Source organism: Notothenia rossii (assembly GCF_949606895.1).
Source record: "Notothenia rossii genome assembly, chromosome: 10".
In the NCBI taxonomy this organism is placed as follows: Eukaryota; Metazoa; Chordata; class Actinopteri; order Perciformes; family Nototheniidae; genus Notothenia; species Notothenia rossii.
Window position 1 is genome coordinate 55,398,757 of NC_136908.1, and position 21,685 is coordinate 55,420,441.

Consider the following 21,685-nt stretch of genomic DNA (forward strand, 5'->3'; position numbering starts at 1 on the left):
ATCATCGCTTCTGTTTCTCTTCTCTGCCACCCTCCGTCGATCCTTCTCCTCCTACCTCCTTTTGTCCCCGTCACTCTCTCCACCTGCTTCTAATCACTCCCCCTCCATCTCTTTCACTCCCTGCCTCCATTCATACTTCGTCTCTCTCCCTCCCTCCCTCCCTCTCTCATCTCTTCCTCGGCTGGGCTCAGGAGCAGTGAACAGGTGTTGTCTCCTTTTGATTTGGGTGCGTTCGGATTAATGCTGTCAGCTCAGCTGTTAAAACAACTGCCACCGCCAGATGCCAGTCAGTTTGGGGGCTGGAGCTGTCACCTACACACACACACACACACACACACACACACACACACACACACACACACACACACACACACACACACACACACACACACACACACACACACACACACACACACACACACACACACACACACACACACACACACACACACACACACACACACACACACACACACACACACACACACACACACACACACACACACACACACACACACACACACACACACACACACACACACGCACTCTCAGATGTAAGCGTGCACACACAAAGTGACATGGGCACACACACAAGGACTCTTGGCTCATTGTAATAACCGACAAAGCAAATCAGCTGCTGTACGCCAGTCTGTAACCCAGGTGTGTGTTTCTGTACTCTCTCCAAAACATCACAGTCAGTGGGTTTAAGAGGACATCGTGACATGATACTACAGAGATCATTAATGCATAGTCAAAGTCACTGTAAGTTCCCTTTGAGTCCATTATTTAAATTGGCCTTGTTGTTGGAATGAAGTTCCCCGCTGAATGATGGATTTGCTCCTGTATTCCGTGAGTAAACCTTCAATAAGGCTCGTTTGTTTTAGCTTGGCCCGTAACTGTGTTTGCAGTTGGAGAAACTCTCCATTCCTAAGGCAACACATGATTCCTACCTCTCCACCTTCACTCTCCCTCACTCCCTCCCCCTGTCCCTCACACTCACTTGTTCCTTTCTTTTCTCCAAAACATCCATCCCTCCGTACATTCCTCATCCCTCTTTGCTGCATTTTAAAGCGTTACCATAACACTTTGGCCTTATACATCACTGCGTCTGGGTGCGTCACCATTTTTTTGGCACGGACTCCCTTCCTACGCTTGCAGCCCTTTCTTGGTCGCTTAAATTTAGAATGTGAAAATAATGATTAGCTGTGAATATCAATGATCAGCAGGGTGTTAGTGGTGTGTAACGGTGCTATTTAAGGCTCCGTCAGATGTGGATGGATTTCCTGTCTGTATGTGCGTGTCAGATGGTCAGTAGTGGGCTTCGAAAAGGTTGATGTTATTATATAAGTCCATTTTATGCGCAAACACATCCATAGACTAAAGTATTGAGGGAAGCATTTCACTATCCATCTTCTCCTTCTGGCAGATTTTTGATCGCTCTCTTCCACTAACACACTTTTTCTCTCCCTCGCACAAATTGGACTCATGTTTGTTTGCAAGCTTCACACTAGACAGTCTTGTGATGCTCGTTCAAGGAGCCGTCCACACTGAGACACTGGACACTTGTTTGTCAGGTCGTGTCTGTTTGTCTGACACACTCTTAAACCCAGACGCACACACACACCCAACGCACTCTCTAACATTGAGCGCTCTGTCTAGCCCACCCTGCCCCCACCCACCGGTATCAGTTTACTACATGAAAACACAGGCGAACGCTGGATTCCTAGCCCTAAACCGTACTGGATTGAGCCCCAGTTTAGATCACGCCCTCCCCGTCCGTTTTGTTGGTTCGTTTAATTACACTAACGAGTTTATGGCCAAGGTTATCATACCGACTGTAGTCTCCAGTCTCTTCTGAGCCAAATATTGTTAAAACAATTAGCCCACTCACAGAGTCATGGGTGTCTTGTCGGAGGAATGGTGGGGGGAGGAGGAGGAGGGGTCAAACACAGACAGGAATGTTAAGAAAGAAACAAAGTACTGATGATTGAGAAAACTGTGTCTGAAAGGTGGTTAAGGTCAAACATTGTATGATAATAACATAAATAAAGTCAATATTAGTGTAATTGAATAGACAGTTAACTTGTTTTGATAAATATATGAAAGATCAGATAAAAAACAGGACTGATTTGATAAACATAAACAAACTAATGGTGTTAGCATCTATAGTTGAATTAGTGTTTTGACTTGAGAAATTAGATTCAAGCTATTCAATCTGAGTTAAAGCCATATCTTGAATTTACCCAGAAGAGCACATTGAAGAGAAACACAATCAGAAAAGGCATCTTTAAAAAAGGCTTGTAATTGACACAACGTCAGGCACAAGTATGAGATCCCAAATGTTCAAATTGGCGCAATCGTTAATTAAAAAAGACAGTTGATTAAAATGGCACACAATAATAATTGTAGAAAACGGTCAGGAAATCACAAGAGAGAGTTTTACAAATAGAAGCAGCAACAGTAGATAGCTGAACTTGAATTCCCCAGTACAGAAAACATTCAAGCCTACATTTCCCATGATCTAATTCAATAGCACCAACGCTGTCGTTGTCCTTTCATTTGTCTGAGTTCTACCCTTTTTTGTTAAACCACAGATGGCTAAGTGATCTAAATCTGACCTAATCACCAGCATCAGCCTTTATTGAGGAGGCAAATCTAATAAACCAATCAAACTTTTTTTCAACAGCAAACAATGATGTTATCTTGCTAGGAGAATTTGGAAGTAGGAAAATATTTACAGGGAGGGGGGGGGTGTCGACGTGAGCGAATAATTGGAGCACAGTGACTCGTAAGGCTCCAACCATTTAGGCTCCATACACACTAACACACACACATGCTAGTCAGCAGAGCATTCCAGTGCTGTTAGGATTGTTGTTGCTATTGGTCGAATGGTTCTCACATGCCTGTCGCCCTTTCTTTGAGCAGCACACAGGACAATGTGGGCTATTCTTAAGGCTTTACAACGCGCTCTGTCTCAGGCCGATCAACGCACAGATGGAACAAACATTCACACACTATGAAGAAACACAGAGAGAGACAGAGACGAATATTAAGATTCAAACAGACACATAAACAGAGGCAGACGTGTGTGCATGTGCGTCTGTTTGTGCTTGTCAACAGCGTCCGCGTTAACTAGAATAGGTGGATCCCGCCTCCGCCGTCCGGCAAAGCAGAGCCACTCTAAAGCCAAGCCAACTGTCAATCAAACGGCCAACACGGGGCCAACACTATGATAGCATCAGAAATAACAGTCTTTACCCATCACACACACACACACACACACACACACACACACACACACACACACACACACACACACACACACACACACACACACACACACACACACACACACACACACACACACACACACACACACACACACACACACACACACACACACACACACACACACACACACACACACACACACACACACACACACACACACACACACACACACACACACACACACACACACACAGCGCAAGGAAGGCAAGGTAAAGTCGTAACTCAGCTGTGTTTGAATGAGCTCCCAACATGCAAAGCCACATTAGTATGTCAGGAGTGCCTTGCTGTTCTGTCTGTCTTTCTGTCATCGCTTTGACAGGCAGACGAAAAATGTCACGACTCACAAGAGAAAACGCGGCACTATTTGTGTGTGTGTGTGTGTGTGTGTGTGTGTGTGTGTGTGTGTGTGTGTGTGTGTGTGTGTGTGTGTGTGTGTGTGTGTGTGTGTGTGTGTGTGTGTGTGTGTGTGTGTGTGTGTGTCTCTGTCTCTGTCGTAGTTGATGCGTGGGTCCGTTCCCCTCCTGTACACGGCAGGCCCAATACACAATGTCTTCTTTTGTTGTCACGTTAAAGTGATGCAATAAAGCTGTGCAGTGACAAGGACGGCCCGGGGGCTGCTGCAGTGACAGAGTGAGTGTGTGTGTGCATGTGTGCGTGGTTGTGTGTGTGTGTGTGGAGTAGAGACAAGAGCACTGAAGAGGGGTTATTGCCACGAGACAGATTGCAAGTGTCATTTTCCATTACAGCAGCCTGAGCCTCTGTGTACGACACACTTACACACACACAGATACACACCGATACACATGCCTTGGCCTACTTCAACAGGATGCTTTTGACAGGGAGGGATACGCGCGCATTAAAAGAGTGCCGGCCCTGAGTATTTAACCCTCTCCTCACTCTGATGTCAGGTGGAGAAAGCAGAATTTGCAGATGCGAACTAGCGTTGTTAGGTGATTCACAGGCAACTGATATAAATCAGATTTTTCTATGACTTCATGATTCTGTAAAATACATTTAGATCTGCAATTAACACAAATATTTTGGGTGAAATCGAATGAAGTGATCCTTTATGCATTACGTATCTCTTGTTTTTGGAAACTTTTTGACTTGCGCGTATTCAACAGCCTAAAATCATTTTTGAAACCTTTAAAAAAAAGTCTAGAAACCTTACAGGTAAAATGTGGTTATCTTACTTTACATTCAGGAGATGCAAGGTTTGCACCTGACAGCAGGACAAGGATACAAAGGACTTGTAGCTTGCAGCTTTTCAAAGGATCCTCAGTGAATACATTGAGTTTTAAATACATCATGACCCATTGTTGCGTGTGAACCCTCTATTATCTATTGAAGAGTCTCTCATGAAGCTGTGTTTGTTAACCAGGCAATTAGCGGGCAGTATGTGGTGGTTATCAGTACCATGGTTGACACTTGGTCTCTTCAGCCTGTAAAGTATGAGGCAGTAAAATGAAAATGGGATCAGTGTTCGGTCCCATAGCTTGTCCCTAATAAGGTGCAGTGGCAGCGGTTATCAGGGGCCGAGCTGAATTAGTCCGCCGCGGATTCAAATGTCTAGATGCTATCAAACACCATTTAATGATAATGGAGTTCACAGAGGCAATTGGGAAAAAGAGGGTGTGTATGTGTCCGAGTGTGTGAAATGAACTGCTTCTCTGTCTCCCACTAAAACACTACATTAAGATAGCATCGCTAATTTCTCCAGCTCGGCACAAAATCAACATGCAGAGGAGGAGGGTGGGAGAAGAAAAGGAAAGAAAAACACAGCACACAAACAGCACACAAGCGAATGAAACAACAAGGAAAGTTTTTCGGCGACTTTCTCGAATGTCGCTCCAGATTTTGCCCTTCGTCGTTCTTTCACAATGTCGCGCCCTCTCCGCTGCTATTTCTGACTGCCAGTGTGTGGATCTGGCTCGCTGAGATTTCATGCCAGTGTAAAAATTGGCTGAGGACATAAGCACCCACAACACCATCTGTTAGGGAAAGGCAGTGGAGTGAAGGGCAGAACTCTGTATTCAGATAAATGGATTTTCAATTTATTAAATTGTTGACTGACACCCTTGTAAATGTTTGCTTTATGTGTTGTGGCCTATTCTTAGAATAGAACTGGAAACATGTTGCTATACATCCATAGATTTCCTAATATTAGACTGGAAAAAATTATCCCTCTACATCTGTTGTTTTGTTAGCTAAATGTCTTTTTTTATATTTTTGTCAGCAGATTGGCCTCACATTTACATGAGAAGAGGAAAAGGAGCTAATTTGTCCTTTTTTAGTTTTTGTTGTTCAGAAAACTTCATCTTGCTTTTAAAGGACACAAATGAAGCCCTCTGTCTGGTTTGTCTTAGGGTGTTTTGGCAGATGATATTGTGTGTGTGCGATTTTCTGTTAACAGGTGTGTCGCCCCAAAACGTGTTTAGAGACGCGTCTGTGATTGTCAGAGTACGTTAGTGGAGCACCATATGTCCCTTGTTGCTTCACCCAAAAACTGACTTAGCACGGTGAGAAACAGTCTCTTAACTCTAAGAAGTTGGTGTCATGGAGCTCCGTGTGTGTGTGTGTGTGTGTGTGTGTGTGTGTGTGTGTGTGTGTGTGTGTGTGTGTGTGTGTGTGTGTGTGTGTGTGTGTGTGTGTGTGTGTGTGTGTGTGTGTGTGTGTGTGTGTGTGTGTGTATATTAATAAATAATGTTGGAGCAGCTTCTGAATTAAAAGTCGCTGTGGATGCTGAGACCGACCAGGGAGTCTAACACACACACACACACACACACACACACACACACACACACACACACACACACACACACACACACACACACACACACACACACACACACACACACACACACACACACACACACACACACACACACACACACACACACACACACACACACACACACACACACACACACACACACACACACACACACACACACATACATTCTTTTTTACTCCACTGCTACTCTGGGACATGGGGATCACTGGGAGGGGGCTGGAAAGTAAGGAGGAGAAGAAGGAGGAGGAGGAGAGGGATTTTGGTGTTTACACAGAGGCATGGCCACCGCGGCAACTGTTGCCAAGCGCTGTTCTCCCCAACAACAAGCCTGTAATTGGTACTGTTAGCAGCTAACCTTGCGGAGGTGTTGGTGCGAGGTGGGCTTGGACAAAAAGCTTTTTGATACATCTCCCTCTCTATCTCATTCTCCACTCTCAAGCCACCACACAGTGTTTTTTGACAAGAGACTGCACATAATCTTGGCACGGCCCCCCTCTCGCTTTGGAAACCATTGGACTGTCTTTAGAAGGAATCGATGAAAAATGTGTCCAGACACATGGCCCAGCACAACCAGACATGAATTGATCATCAAAATATCAACATCATCATTTCGTAATGCAGTATGTTAGTGCCTTCAGCGCAGGGGGGGGAATAGCCTGACTAAAAATCAAAAGCTTCAGTATCAAGAGGGAGTAAATAAGTGAGGAGTTGTATTCAGAATTCATCTGTTTTATCTCTTTGGAAGTCCCTTTGAACATCTCCATAGTGTCAAAGAGCCGGTTGTAACATCTTAGTACTGAAAGACTCAAATTACCTAATATTATTTAAATAGTTACTACTAGTTTTTTTAAACTAAAGTAAGTGTTAATTATTTAAGTAGCTGTTTTGGGCTGCCGTAGTAGAGCTGGCAGCCCATGCGGAGGACTGGGGTTGGAATCGGAATACCCAGATTAAGAGTCAACAGTGAAAGTGTTGCTGGTTCAGAATAACTTCTCCATTAGTGTATATGGTTTACAGTGAGACCATTCCTATCACTTTTTGACTGTAATGCAGTTAAGATACCTGCTTAGGATGTTTACATGACTGGTATAATCTAATATTTGGATCACATGTAAGCATGCTCTTTTCTTTCCGTCTCCACCATGGCTGCCGGCAAAAGAGTTTTCAGCACAGAAGTCACCACACATCCCCCCCTCCATCTCTCTCTGTTACTTCTTCCCTCCATCTCAATACTTCAGTGTTCAGGGTGGCAGTCTTAGACAAACTCCACCAGTGCTTGTATAATTGCTTATTCAACGCTGACCCCTGCCCAGTTTAGGAGGGAGGAGGACTAAGAAGGAAGGGGTGGGGGGGGGGCAGTTCCAGCGCTCCCCATAGCTGCCAAGGCCCGAGTCAATGTGGAGCCTGTTTTTCGGGATATAAGGGCCGGCCACGGGTCTCAAGCCAGGGCGCTTTCCTGTGGGCCCTCCCCCTCCTCCCTCTTCGTCTTGGTTCTCCTCCTTCATCCTCCACCCTCCTCTGAGCCCGGCTGGGCCTGGCGCTGGCACAGAGGCCCCTTTGTTGTGCACCCGAGGGCCCGAGCTCGCTCTCTTTCCCTCTCTTTCCACAAGCCTCCCTCCCTTCTCCTCTAAAGGTCTCCAGGCTTCACAAATATGAGATAATAGGAAAAATAGAGCTGGCCGCTTGTGGTGACTCAGGGCAAAACGTCTGAGTGAAAAATAGAAAGTGAGTGTGAGAGAGAGAGAGAAAGAGAGAGAGACGGTATTGTTTGTGAGGTTGGTCGGGGCGAGCTGGACTGAAGTTGTCTCCTCCCACCTCTCCTCTCTCTCCCCTTCTCTCTCCAGCAGCTTCTCAACCAAAAGCTTACTGTGGATCCAAAAGCCTGATGGGGGCTCACTTTAATACACACACACACCATACACACACACACCATACACACACACACACACACACACACACAGTTCCTCTCTCGGCAGGTGGACGGGGTTGTTCTGGCTCGGCTGCAGGGCAGCAGCTTGACTCCGTTTGAGCCAATGAGCCAAGATAATAGCCGACGATTCCAGAGTTATTGTCAGCGTTTCTCCCCCTCTGCTTTTCCCAGAATCCCCCTTGCCGCCGTGCGGGATCGAAATGGGAATCTCACCCTCAGATGAATTAATGCGCTTTTTGTTGTCAAATATAACAAGCGTGATTGAAGTGCAGATGGTCAAAACTATTATTGTAAAAGTTTCCAAGTTGATGTTAATATTGCGTTTACATTTTTAATCCTGTGTAAACATCATATAACTTTAATAGGGAGCTGGAGCAAGCTGATACAGAATATAAATGAATGAATGAATACATGTATCATCACCCCTTCTTTTTTGTCTTGGGGGGGCGTGTGTACTCCCTTTCCCTTAGCTTCCAACTTGCACATATCCGGCCTACACCCCTGCGTGGGCACCCAGCTCCACCCGCTTACCTCACACACACACACACACACACACACACACACACACACACACACACACACACACACACACACACACACACACACACACACACACACACACACACACACACACACACACACACACACACACACACACACACACACACACACACACACACACACACACACACACACACACACACACTGTACGTCAGAAGAACAGGGAGTAGGTACTCTGATCTTCATGGAAAGCGTTTTGCTGTCCTCCTTTTTGTTGGCCTTTTTTTCCAGGAGTAGACATTTGCTATGTCATCCAACTGTCATGCACATTTAGTAAAAGCTCATGAAAAATTGCAGAACATAATATCAGGTGCATTTCCATCTACTGGACTTAAAGCTTTGCATGTAAGAGAAGTGCAAAGAGTTGTTTTAGTTTAGTCAGTTATTGGTGACCATATTTCATAACAAATAATGCTGAAAAACAACCACAATGAGGAGATAATGTGCAAGAGAGGGTTCGACATGTTTGCGGGGTCATGGTTGAGGAGGTCCAAGCAGATCTATTGTTGGCTGCACAAGCGTGTGTGTGTGTGTGTGTGTGTGTGTGTGTGTGTGTGTGTGTGTGTGTGTGTGTGTGTGTGTGTGTGTGTGTGTGCGTGTGCGTGTATCATGGTGAATTTCTCATAGTGTTCACCACATCAATCAACATCTCACTAAAAGCTGCAGCATGCCAACTCTTCTTCTCTCTCTCCTCCACTCCTCTTGCCCATTTCCTCCCATTTTGCCATCCGCCGCACAATGAGAAAGCCTCTTGGCTTTTATTAATAGTTAAAGTGGCCCCGGCCTGTCACTGGGGACAATAACTGCAGCCCTGTTAATAAATAAAAATAATAACTAGGAGATGGAGACAGAGGGAGTGCAATGGAAAGAGAACAGGCGACACTGCCATTTGTTGTTCCCTCTCACTTGTCAAAGCTCTTTGGCTTAAAAGCCTCTGTCATTGTTGAGGGAGAGGGGGCTGCAGGGAGAGGGGGAGAGAGGGGGAGCGCCAGGGGCTAATAGCACCTGTTGGGGTGATGGTGAGACAGCTGTCGGCGAGGAAGGGGGGGGGGGGGCACAGGAGGACACTCTTTCTTCCTCTCTACGCATGTTTCGTTCCTTACTGCCTGTTTTTACAACAGCTTCTTTCTCAGTCCGCCTCCCACTCTCACCCCACCGCTAACCCGTTCCCTGAAGGCTACAGGGGCTTCTGACAGAAAGCACTAGGGCACATCAGCGCAAGCTAACTGGCTGAGTGGCAGCGTCAAAAACACAAGGACACACCAGTCAGAGTCCAAGGACGCTGGAGGGATTTGCAAAGGCAAGAACGAGGGATGAGAAATAGAAAGGGTGTGCCGTTGAGTCTTCACAACGTGTGTGTGTGTGTGTGTGTGTGTGTGTGTGTGTGTGTGTGTGTGTGTGTGTGTGTGTGTGTGTGTGTGTGTGTGTGTGTGTGTGTGTGTGTGTGTGTGTGTGTGTGTGTGTGTGTGTGTGTGTGTGTGTGTGTGTGTGTGTGTGTGTGTGTGTGTGTGTGTGTGTTTCTGAATGTGTGGCCGCTGTAATCAATGGAGCGGCAGTGCTGTAGTCTTGAAGCCAGAGTAAAGGACCTGATTCAGGCCTCTGGGGAGGCTGCAGGCGCGCACACACACACGCACGCACACACACACACACACGCACGCATACACACACGCACGCACACACACACACACGCACGCCCGCCCGCACGCACACACACACACCAAGGTACAGTATGTAGGACACGCTGCAGTGCCTTCTGTGTTTGTGAGCAGTCTATGATCTCTAGCATGCGTCCTTGTTTGTGTGTGATCATGTGTCATTATAAATCCTTTAAAAGTCTCCAGGTGGTTTCTCATCCTCGTCACATTCACTCCGTTGCAGGGAGAAAACATAGAGTGATGGAAAGAAAAGAAAGAAGTGTGTGCTTGAATGATGGGTAAAAGTACTTAGACGTTGTTGTTGAGTGTGGTGTCTGTGTGTGTGCTCATGTCTCACTTAGTGGAGAAAACGAGCTAAGCTGTTGAGCTCAACACACCGGACATCTCCCTGTCTCTCTGGAAAGCATTAGTGTGTGTGCAAGCTGTCTCATACCAGTGAGATTAAGACTTCCTTTTTACTTAAATCAGTGTTGTCATTATGGAAGAAAAAAATAATCCGGGGACAAACAAACTTTTGGCCTGCCATCAGCAGTTGCCAGTGTGTGTGCATCTGTGTGTGCAGCTATAAAGCGCATTCAAGTGTATATGTTGTTCATGCATGTGGCTGTGTGTTTTGCCGCTGTCTGTGCATTCATGTGTGTGTGTGTTTGCGTTGGCTGATAGGGTTAATCTCCCCACTCAAAGTGTAAAACCTCTTTCCTTAGCAAGGCCTCACATCCCAAGTGCAGATGGCTCCCAGTAAATAGACTCCTCTCTCTCCTTCACACTTCCAGTCTCCCTTCATTTCCTTCACTCCCCTTTGTTCATGGCAATAACAGTCGACAGGGTGATGTCAGTACGCGCACATGCATGTGTGTGATCGCTTTTAGTGCATGTATATGCACACATGTAGGGTTGAATCTCTGCATGTGTATGCTGTCATGTGTGACATTTCCACTTCCCCCACTGTGTGTGTGTGTGTGTGTGTGTGTGTGTGTGTGTGTGTGTGTGTGTGTGTGTGTGTGTGTGTGTGTGTCTGTGTGTGTGTGTGTGTGTGTGTGACCATAGTTAGGATTGTAATTAGTGATCCTGTGGATGTGTGTGCACATGTGTGTGTGTGTGTGTGTGTGTGTGTGTGTGTGTGTGTGTAAGGGTCTGTGGAGTGTGTGTTGAAAACAAAGCGCTGGCTGATAATGTGTCCATTGTGGCGGGTGCATTAAGGCCCTCTTTGTCTCAGGGCCCACAGGGCTAATGATTCTCTAGCAGCAGGTGAGAGGGAAAAAGCCTCTCTCTTTCGCTCCCTCTCTCCCCCACTTGTCTCTCTCTTTATCTTGCGTTGCCTCTCTCGCTCTTTTCCCTTTTGCTCACTTGTTTTTGTTCTTCAGATTTCCTCTCTTTCGATTATCAGCTTCTCCCTTTCCACCTTTCTCTCCCTCTCTCTCCTGCTGATGCGGCCATTAGGCTGAGCTGCCGCTGCCTTTATTACAGCAAATGGACTTTAAATGAGCTTTATTGTCATGTTGGCCAGCCAACTGAATCCCTCTCTCTCTCTTTCCTCTACCCCCACCCTCCCCCACCCTAAACAGAGGCCCCCAGCATTGAGAGGCTGTTGTCAAAGGACTGGAAGGATAAACTTTTGGCCATGGGCTCAGGGCACATCGGAGAGATTAAAGGTATGGTACCACTGAATAATGACAGAACTAAACTTTAGTGAGCAGAATTGAATTAATCCTTTCAACTTAATAAGATGCACCTCCGAGGATCATTAATACTAAAAACCTATTTTGTTGCAGAATCAAAAGGTATTTAGGTTGTTGTTTTCTGAATCAATAGTTACAGTGCAGAACTGCTAGCAGCTAATGCTACTTGACTTTTCATCGTGCAAAGTGACCAAAAATGCAAAAAGAAATCATGGCAGCCGAAAAGGTTAACCCACAGATAACTCGCAACATCATCCTCCCTGTTTACAACAAGCATGATGGGAAACCAGGAACGGAAAACAAGAAAATCTACTTTTTTGGCCCTAATTTTTTTTACTAAATGCAGTTGATCGAACACAAATGAGCAGAGCTGCCCTGAACTGAAGCGAGCTGGCCGCCTTGTCCCGCGTTTGACCGAAATGTCAATGATGTCTCTGCTAGTGCATCAGCTCTGCGTTAATCTCGGTGTTAATCACCCATTCTATCCACTCCAACCCTTCTTAACATCCGGGAGCGAGACAGACAGAGAAGGACAGAGGGCAGGACGTGAAACAAGAAGAGAGCCACGCTGTGAATATGGAGGAGCAAGAGTCAGCCAGAGAGAGAGAGAGAGAAAGATGTGAGAGAGGTGGAAGAGTCTGGCTATTATTCCCTGTAACTCCAGGGCAAAGCTGTCGTTCTCCTCCAGTAATTGAGCTTCATTAGGAAGCAAAGCAATATGTAATCAAAGAGCCTCACGGAGCGGCGTGGCCGTAGAGAGGGGGGCTCCATTGATCAAACCCCCTTTTTCGCAGCTCCCCGCCGCGCTGACATTTCTGTGTAGGGGCGTCCCGCTTGGCGCACCACACACCAACAGCTGGGGAGCAATACCGTGTGTGTGTGTGTGTGTGTGTGTGTGTGTGTGTGTGTGTGTGTGTGTGTGTGTGTGTGTGTGTGTGTGTGTGTGTGTGTGTGTGTGTGTGTGTGTGTGTGTGTGTGTGTGTGTGTATGCAGTGGAAGTGCATGTACAGTTGAATGTATGTGTATGTCCTAGTCGGTGCTTATATAACGATGTGTGTCTGCGACAGTGAACGTGTGCATTGATTAAAGAAGAGAGAGAAATATACAGGAAGTCAAGTATTCAAACACCAGTTTGTACGTGTGTGCTCTTATTTGAGAGTGCATCCCTTGGCTTTTTCTCCCCCCATCGAATACCATTGAGGAGTTTTTGTAGGGGAACAAAGTAATGTTAAGCCTCGCCTCCCGCTCCGTCTGCCTTATTGAGAAGCAGCATTGGTAAAAGGCCTCCTGTGGTTCACATAGCAAACACACACAAGTATGGAACTCATAGCACTAGAATACAAACCCTGAGATGTGTGGCATGGGACAGTAGAGAGTGACAGGATGGGATCATTTCTTAAACAAATTGCCCCGTGTGCAAAGTGTCACACTGCACGGCAGTTTTATATACAGCTTGTTTCAGCACTTCATTAAAATGCAATGATGTTACACAGGGGTAAATATTTAAACCAGAGACCTACGATGCTTTATTATATGATCCAGCTTAAATATTCTCATGTCTTTTTGTCTCATGTCGAAACTGTAGTACGGTAACCGCTAACCATGTAGTAAGTGCTTTAATCAAACCTTCATTTTATGAGCTTAATCTTAACCTATTGTGATTATTAACACTAATTCTGTTATCATGGCCATGTAAATATACTTCCTAGATTCTAGACTGCTCTCTTTCTGTCGCCTCTCCTTCTCCCCTCATATTTCCCTCACTCTTTTTCTCCCCTCCACCATCATGCTATGTCTTCTCCATCTCCTCCCCTCCTTACTTCCCTCCCCCCTCAGCCATCTCTTCCCCCGGGGGGAGTTATCAATGCAGCCGGGGTCATTAATTAGCACTGCGAACACAGTGACAAGTATTACATTGTTACAAATTGGTTAATTACGCCAAGCATGAGTGTGTGAGAGAAAAGAGAGGGTTGGTGTGGCCTCCACAGGTTTGTAGGTGAGCCGGGCAGCAGCAGTGTGCCTGAGGAGGAATGTGTGTAAACCGATGGAGGAAACCAGTTATCGATCGGCCTGCCAGCCTCGCAGCAGCTGAGGAAATAAGCGGACGCCAGCTGATTTATGGGGCGACCACAGAAATGTTAAGTTTCTAAATCTCGTCTCAGTTAGGAAGCGTGTTGTTTTCTTGGATCCTTTTTCTTCTGCAAATACTCTTTGGTTGACTGATGAAAGATCCACAGCTGAGAGGAGGATTGAGAGCAGCTTGTAGGGAAAGAATCAACTGCTTGTCTCCGTCTTTTTTACACACCTATGCAGGCTGCCGCTCACAGGAATGTCCCTCCACCTACACCCCGTTTTGAACAGGAGTACCCACTTTTACTGTGTTTGCATGTGTGCATGTGCCTAGATGTGTGTGAGTGTGTTAAGGGGGGCTAACCCCAATAAGAAACCTCTACAAGAAAGACTCCTTTGATCCGTCGTTTCACCTTTGCCACCCCCCTTATCCTTTTTTCCTCCCTTTTGCGCCCTTCCTCCCCACTCTTCACCCCCCATTTGAACAGGCTAACGTTTTTAACACAAGGCTCTTTCTTGTCTTGGTCAGCTTTGGCTATACACACACACACAAAAGCACGCACACACACACACACACACATTTCTGGCGTTACAAAGGTGGGTCTGTGAGTTAGGACAGCGGCGTGTTTATTTTTCCAGCGGCCAGTGCTCCCGACAGTTGCCTTTATTGTTCATTGTTGGCGGATGGATGGAGTGCAGGGGGAAGTAAGGGGAGTGAGAGGGAGGTTTGTCGGTGGGCAGTGAAGGCGGGTGGGTGCTGGGGGGTGGCGCGAGGCGGCGGCTACCAACAGGGAGGACAAATGGATGGCTCTCACCTTCCCGAGCGGTCAAAGGGCAGGTCAGCAGCCGGGGCTCCTCGCCTTCTTTCCCTCTCTCCTCTCTCCCCCTTTCATCCCCCCCAGTGCTTCTCTTTCTTTTCATCCCTGCTTCCTCTCTTTCGCCCTCTTTCTCTCCTTCTCTCTTCCTCATCTGGTTTGGCTGGCGCAGGAATGCGGCCCTGTTAAAGGTAGCAGCTGAAGAACAATGGGGCATTGTGCTATTCAACACATGCAAGCACACATATACGAACACACACACACACACACACACACACACACACACACACACACACACACACACACACACACACACACACACACACACACACACACACACACACACACACACACACACACACACACACACACACACACACACACACACACACACACACACAACAAAGGCATGTAGGCAAACATCGGTACATATGACCAGACATGGGCGCACACACTCGTACTGATTGTGCCTCAGTGTGCCTCTTTCTAACTACATCCTGTTGAATGATTTAGGCCTTGTGTGTGTGTGTGTGTGTGTGTGTGTGTGTGTGTGTGTGTGTGTGTGTGTGTGTGTGTGTGTGTGTGTGTGTGTGTGTGTGTGTGTGTGTGTGTGTGTGTGTGTGTGTGTGTGTGTGTGTGTGTGTGTGTGTGTGTGTGTGTGTGTGTGTGTGTGTGTGTGTGTGTGTGTGTGTGTGTGTGTAATGGAGCTGGTATGTCAGGATCTGAGAGGTCAGAGGTCAGGCCATGCTAAATGTGAGCAGGAGGTTGGCTGACTGCAGGGTAAACACAGACCAGACACACTCACCTTCTCTCTTTCTCGCATTTCTTTCCTCTCTCTTTATACACACACACACACACACACACACACACACACACACACACACACACACACACACACACACACACACACACACACACACACACACACACACACACACACACACACACACACACACACACACACACACACACACACACACACACACAGCTTGAAAGCTACAGGGCAATCCCTATATTTAACCTTAGTTCAACGTCAATCAAATAATTAAGATTCTACTTAAACTTTAAGCAAAATGTACACTTTCAAAGCTGGCGTTGGATTCATTAGGTGTGTTGAACATATCAATCTGGCTCAGATTTAGCAATATTTTTGCCACCACATTTTGTTTATCCGCGTTTCCTCAGCCAGATGTATTTTCTTTATTCCAATAAGGCAATAAAGGCAGTGATGGATGTGGCTTGAGTAATCACTGCTGGCCTTTGCCCAGGAAAATAAGTCAACATCTGGTTTTACAACTCCTCACACACACGCACTTTGCTAACGGTGCCTTCCGTTGACGTGCCCTCTTCTACCGTCCAAAGCCCCTAACCAGTCATATATTAAGTTGAGCAACAAGCCAAGGATAGCTTTACACTGCTCTGTTGTTCCTTCCTCCTCCTTTCTCTCCTTCATGCCTCTGACCTCTAACCTCACCCCCACAATCCTTTATGTCCTACGGATAGCCATGAAAATCTCTCAAAGAAGAGGAACACATCATGACATCTTTGCTCCTGTTGCAAAAACATCTTATACATCTTTATAGAAGAAGTTATAATTACTGACAACCATTATATCTGTGATCAGCAATGATGTAAAACACTTTTCTTCAAAGGGATTATATCTCACCTTCGACCTTTCTCTCTCCCCACCCCTTCTCTCTCACCGTGTAGGTACTGCGGACAGCCTGGCGGAGAAAGAGCGCCAACTCATGGGCATGATTGGCCAGTTGAGCAGCCTGAGGGAGCAGCTCCTGGCGGCCCACGAGGAGCAGAAGAAGCTGGCCACCTCGCAGATGGAGAAGCAGAGGCAGCAGATGGAGCTGGCCAAGCAGCAGCAGGACCAGGTACAGAGCTCGCTGAGTGAGAAGGGCTGGATACTGTACGCCTATGCTGCCAAATAAAACCCTTACTAGTTAAGATAAAAAAAAACAACTAAAATGACTTATCTTCTACCCCACATGATTACACAAAAAGTCAGTAAACAGTCAACAAAAGCACAGGATTGGCTGCTGATTCGGAGTCACAAGTTTTACACACACACGCACGCACCATTATATGCGGATACACTTATATTGATCACAAATGGTCATCAACAATCCTCACACAGATCTTACTCTAGGCTGAAAGGTGTGGTGGAAAAGCAGCAAATGGCACAGGACTTTTCTTCCTCTATACACACACACACACACACACACACACACACACACACACACACACACACACACACACACACACACACACACACACACACACACACACACACACACACACACACACACACACACACACACACACACACACACACACACACACACACACACACACACACACACATTATACTGTATAGTGTTCGAGCAGCCAGAGACATGCGCCTTTGGCAGCTTCAACACAGGGACATTGCACAGGAATAAGCTGAGGCTACGTAGCGTTGGAGCGGATGCAGTGCAGACACACACTTACACACACACTCCAAGCTCCCAGGCTTGTCTGCCAGGTATTTGCATAGAGAAGGGTTTCCCTCTTTGTAGTACTTCATGGCTTCTGGAAAGCTCGGGTTTACAAAGAGAATACGCACATAGACACAGAAACACAGCTGTAAGGACAAATCACCTGTGACAAACACAATGCCTTACAGTGCCCTTGGCTAACTTCCCTACAAGTGTGTAACGGTTCTAGCTGGACATGAAGGTACAGTATGTGGATACTCTATTCCTGCCATTCCATTCCCCTCTACAAGCCACTGGAGAGTTACAGTGCAAAATATATATTTATTTTATTCCAGTAACTGAAATGTCATCACAAGCAACGGAAAATAAATGTGTGAAAGTAAGAAGATTTCTCCAAATTGATTGAAAAAATGGACATCAGCAATGCTCATGTCAGTGAGTGTGTCGGTGTGACAGTGTTGTCCACTTGGCTGTGAGCTCGACACGAGAGGAGCTCTTTAATATTTCATGCCAGGGCATCGACCCTCTGTCGTGCAACTGGGGCCTCAGAGACCTGCAGATGTGTCGCATCTCCCAGAGGCCCCGCACACACACTCACAACACGTGCACACACTCCCACACTAACACACTGCATATATACATTCAAATAATCTGTTGTGTTCTCCCTCCTCAGATTGCCCGGCAACAGCAGCAGCTTCTGCAGCAGCAACACAAAATCAACCTCCTGCAGCAACAAATCCAGGTGAGGCCTGGTTTCTGTGTGTATGTGTATAGTGTGTGTGTCCAATCCATGTGTGTATCAGCCAAATGTATTTTTTCAAGTGTTTGTGTGGATGCGCCCACAAAGGCAACTCTGTGATTGTGATTGTTGCAGATTCTTTGCTCAGCCATCAGCATTTGGGGCCTGAATCAGTGTTGACTGATACTAGCCCCTCCTCCACTAACACACACACACACACACACACACACACACACACACACACACACACACACACACACACACACACACACACACACACACACACACACACACACACACACACACACACACACACACACACACACACACACACACACACACACACACACACACACACACACACACACACACCCTGTGCAATCACTTGAAAGTGGTCAGTCTGCTTGGAAAATCAGAACTAGAACAGTATGTTCGTTTTAAGTCTTTATTATATAGTGGATTGGCAAGTTTACATTTCTTTTATGTGTGTTGTATAAATCCAGAGAAGTCACTCAAAACAGAAGTGAATCATTTCTATTGTTTTGCTAAATTGCAAATACAATTTTAGAATGATAACACAATGTAATCCCGAGTAAAAGTATTGGTTTTGGCCATTAGGAAGTTGACTCACATATCTTTGGCTACCTGTCCTCATCCTACCTTTGCAATTCATAAATCAGTTCTTTTTTTATCTTCCAGTGAAAGGAAGCATTATGCCCTCTTTGCTTTTTATCAATCACCTGACATCCACAGGAGGAATTCCTGTCACCAGGAAATATAAGGAAATGATGATAACCTTGTATAGCAAAAATACATCTGAAGAGTTAATTATCTTAAACGTCCATTTGAATGTGAGTCTGTGTCTTAGGCTTCAGAGAAAAAAGGGTGGGTATATAAGTAACACTAAAAAATGGAGGTATTGTCCTTTTGGCTGCTACACTGGAGCCTCTATGTTGGTCCAGGTGGCTTGGAACGAATAGCCCAGGCCTTTGTAAAAGCAGATGACACTGAATTTTGAGCTGAGAAAGCCAGGCTTTGTATCATAAAGAGACACCCTGTCCAAGAGGGAACACACACACACACACATACACACACACACACACACACGCACACACACACACACACACACACACACACACACACACACACACACACTCCCTTTCCCCTAAGAGTTTACCAGTACACAGTTTGTGAGATAAGAGGCCTTGTGATAGCATGCATGTGGGACGTGTGTCTATGTGTCCACGATTGTGTGTAAAGCAGCTGTGTTTATTTGCCTTGTGCGAGTTAAACTATGAATTGTTCGTGTTTTGTGTCTTTGACCAAAAAAAAATGGTTTCTTAGGTTTCCTCTGTGCATTCTCAAGCGTCCATTTCTTCATCTGTGCGTACGTGCGCGTGTGTGTTCGCCGCAGCTGTGTGTGTTAAGCCATAAACACGTCCGCTCGTGATTCACTCCCTCGCGACCCCGCCGAGACAAAGCTCTCTTTTCCCATGACTTTGCAACCTTTTCCCAAACAAGCGTCTCTCCATTGAGCGGGCCCCAACAATAGTTTCTCACAAGCAGGGGCAGCTGTAGGCAGCCTCGTTAAGAGCGGGACACAATCAACAGGGGCTCATCACAGGAGCGCACAAACATCCACGTATATCACACACATCAAAGTGCCCACAAACAAACAAAAAGATATATACGCCTCCTCTCGCCCGCATATCGCAAGCAGTCTCGGAGAGCGCTTCACACTCGCCTGATGATCAAACACACACTCATCATCAAAGACTTGGTCGAGAAATACACTGCTTAATCATTCATGAAGAGATTGTCCGCACAATCCCACAATACAATGGCCTGCCAGAGAGAGGGCACCAGGTTCAGAGTGTTGGGGTTTGTGTGTCTGTGTGTTTTTTCTGTCTGTATGATAAGCCCCTTGTGATTGCATTTCCCCCTAACGAGGCTGAGTTCAGCTGTCCCTTCGTTCGTGTGTGTGTGTGTGTGTGTGTGTGTGTGTGTGTGTGTGTGTGTGTGTGTGTGTGTGTGTGTGTGTGTGTGTGTGTGTGTGTGTGTGTGTGTGTGTGTGTGTGTGTGTGTGTGTGTGTGTGTGTGTGTGTGTGTGCGTGCGTCCTTGGCTTTGTTAGGCCCAAACCCCCAAAGGCCTGTGAAGAATGCTTTCAACCGTCCACTTGGAAGAGGTGATGAAATGAAACGAATAATCAAGCTCATGAAAAAGAGAGGAGTGACACACATCCCCAATGAAAGGAGGACAAATTATTTATTGTCCTCGTGTCCGGTTTCCTATTTTTCTCACCCTGAAACCCAAATCATTCAGCGATATGCATGTGAGGGTCCGCTATTTAGGCCAACGGCACTCTCTGAATGTGGTGCAGGGCTGACAAACAAGCCGGTTTATTTACAGAGGCGGGCATCACAGAAACATAAGCTAATGACAAACAGGACACACATGCACACACCATTCATTAGTGTCCAGGAGTCAGTGATTGGCAACTTTATTGCTCTGACTAATTAAATGTGCCTGGATTTATTCATACATTAGACTCAATTATTATGCTTTATTTCGTCCCATCCTCTGCCGATACACACACACATGCAAAGTGTACTCTTAGGGGAATATCCCATTCTAGATCCTGATCCTGATTTGCTAACCCTAAATCCTGAATAAAACTAACCTCTACCTCTATCCTTACCCCACCTCTAATTCCAACCTTAATCCCAGTCCTGAGACCACATCACCCCTACAATTTTGTGCTCAATCAGAGGCTACAACACAACTTGTTCTCTAAAGAATTACAGAACAAGAACATGTGAGCGCATAAAGACACACAGACACACTACAACCCATTACACACACACACACACACACACACACACACACACACACACACACACACACACACACACACACACACACACACACACACACACACACACACACACACACACACACACACACACACACACACACACACACACACACACACACACACACACACACACACACACACACACACACACACACACACACACACACACACACACACACTTCTACCCCCTGCTAGGGGCCTTCTTGTTTAGCTCAAAGGGGTGAGCACATTTCCTCGAACTTCGCTTTACTTTGCCCCTCGTCTCCTCTCATTCTAATTAAACAACTTGTCTCCGAGGCTCCCTCCGGTGTTGCCGGGGACGACTGTTGCCGCTGTGCGGGAAAGCGCAACGGGGATGAAAGGAGCTCACCTGCCGAGCGGCTCAGGGCTTACCTTGAGAACACGCACACATTTTTTATAGAACAGAGGCAGCGCTCGCACCCACAGTGTATATTGAGACAGAGGGATGAGGGGGCACGAGTGTGTTCTGCCTAATGAATCAAAAACCACTAAACCGAGTCACACACACACACTCACACAGTCTTTCATTTCATCAAGTGCCACAGTGCCTATATGTGGAGGACAGCAAAGCAGAGGGAAAAAAAGAAAAAGGGAGAAAGAAATCAGAAAATGAGTAAAGCCACCTGATGCTTTGACTAGTTTAAGAGAGGCCAGACGCTCTCTATTAGGGCTAACTCACATTGGTAACTCAATCACACACACACACACACACACACACACACACACACACACACACACACACACACACACACACACACACACACACAC

General features: G+C 46.3%; 1 protein-coding gene across 1 annotated transcript in view; it reads left to right on the forward strand.

Moving 5' to 3' along the window:
* sox5 (SRY-box transcription factor 5) overlaps positions 1-21,685 on the forward strand; it is an 81,263-nt gene that overhangs the window by 28,605 nt on the left and 30,973 nt on the right. Inside the window, exons 4-6 of the mRNA XM_079655684.1 lie at positions 11,797-11,883; positions 16,506-16,678; positions 17,955-18,128. Coding sequence (XP_079511810.1) covers positions 11,797-11,883; positions 16,506-16,678; positions 17,955-18,128 — 434 coding nt within the window. The remainder of the gene's footprint in view (positions 1-11,796; positions 11,884-16,505; positions 16,679-17,954; positions 18,129-21,685) is intronic.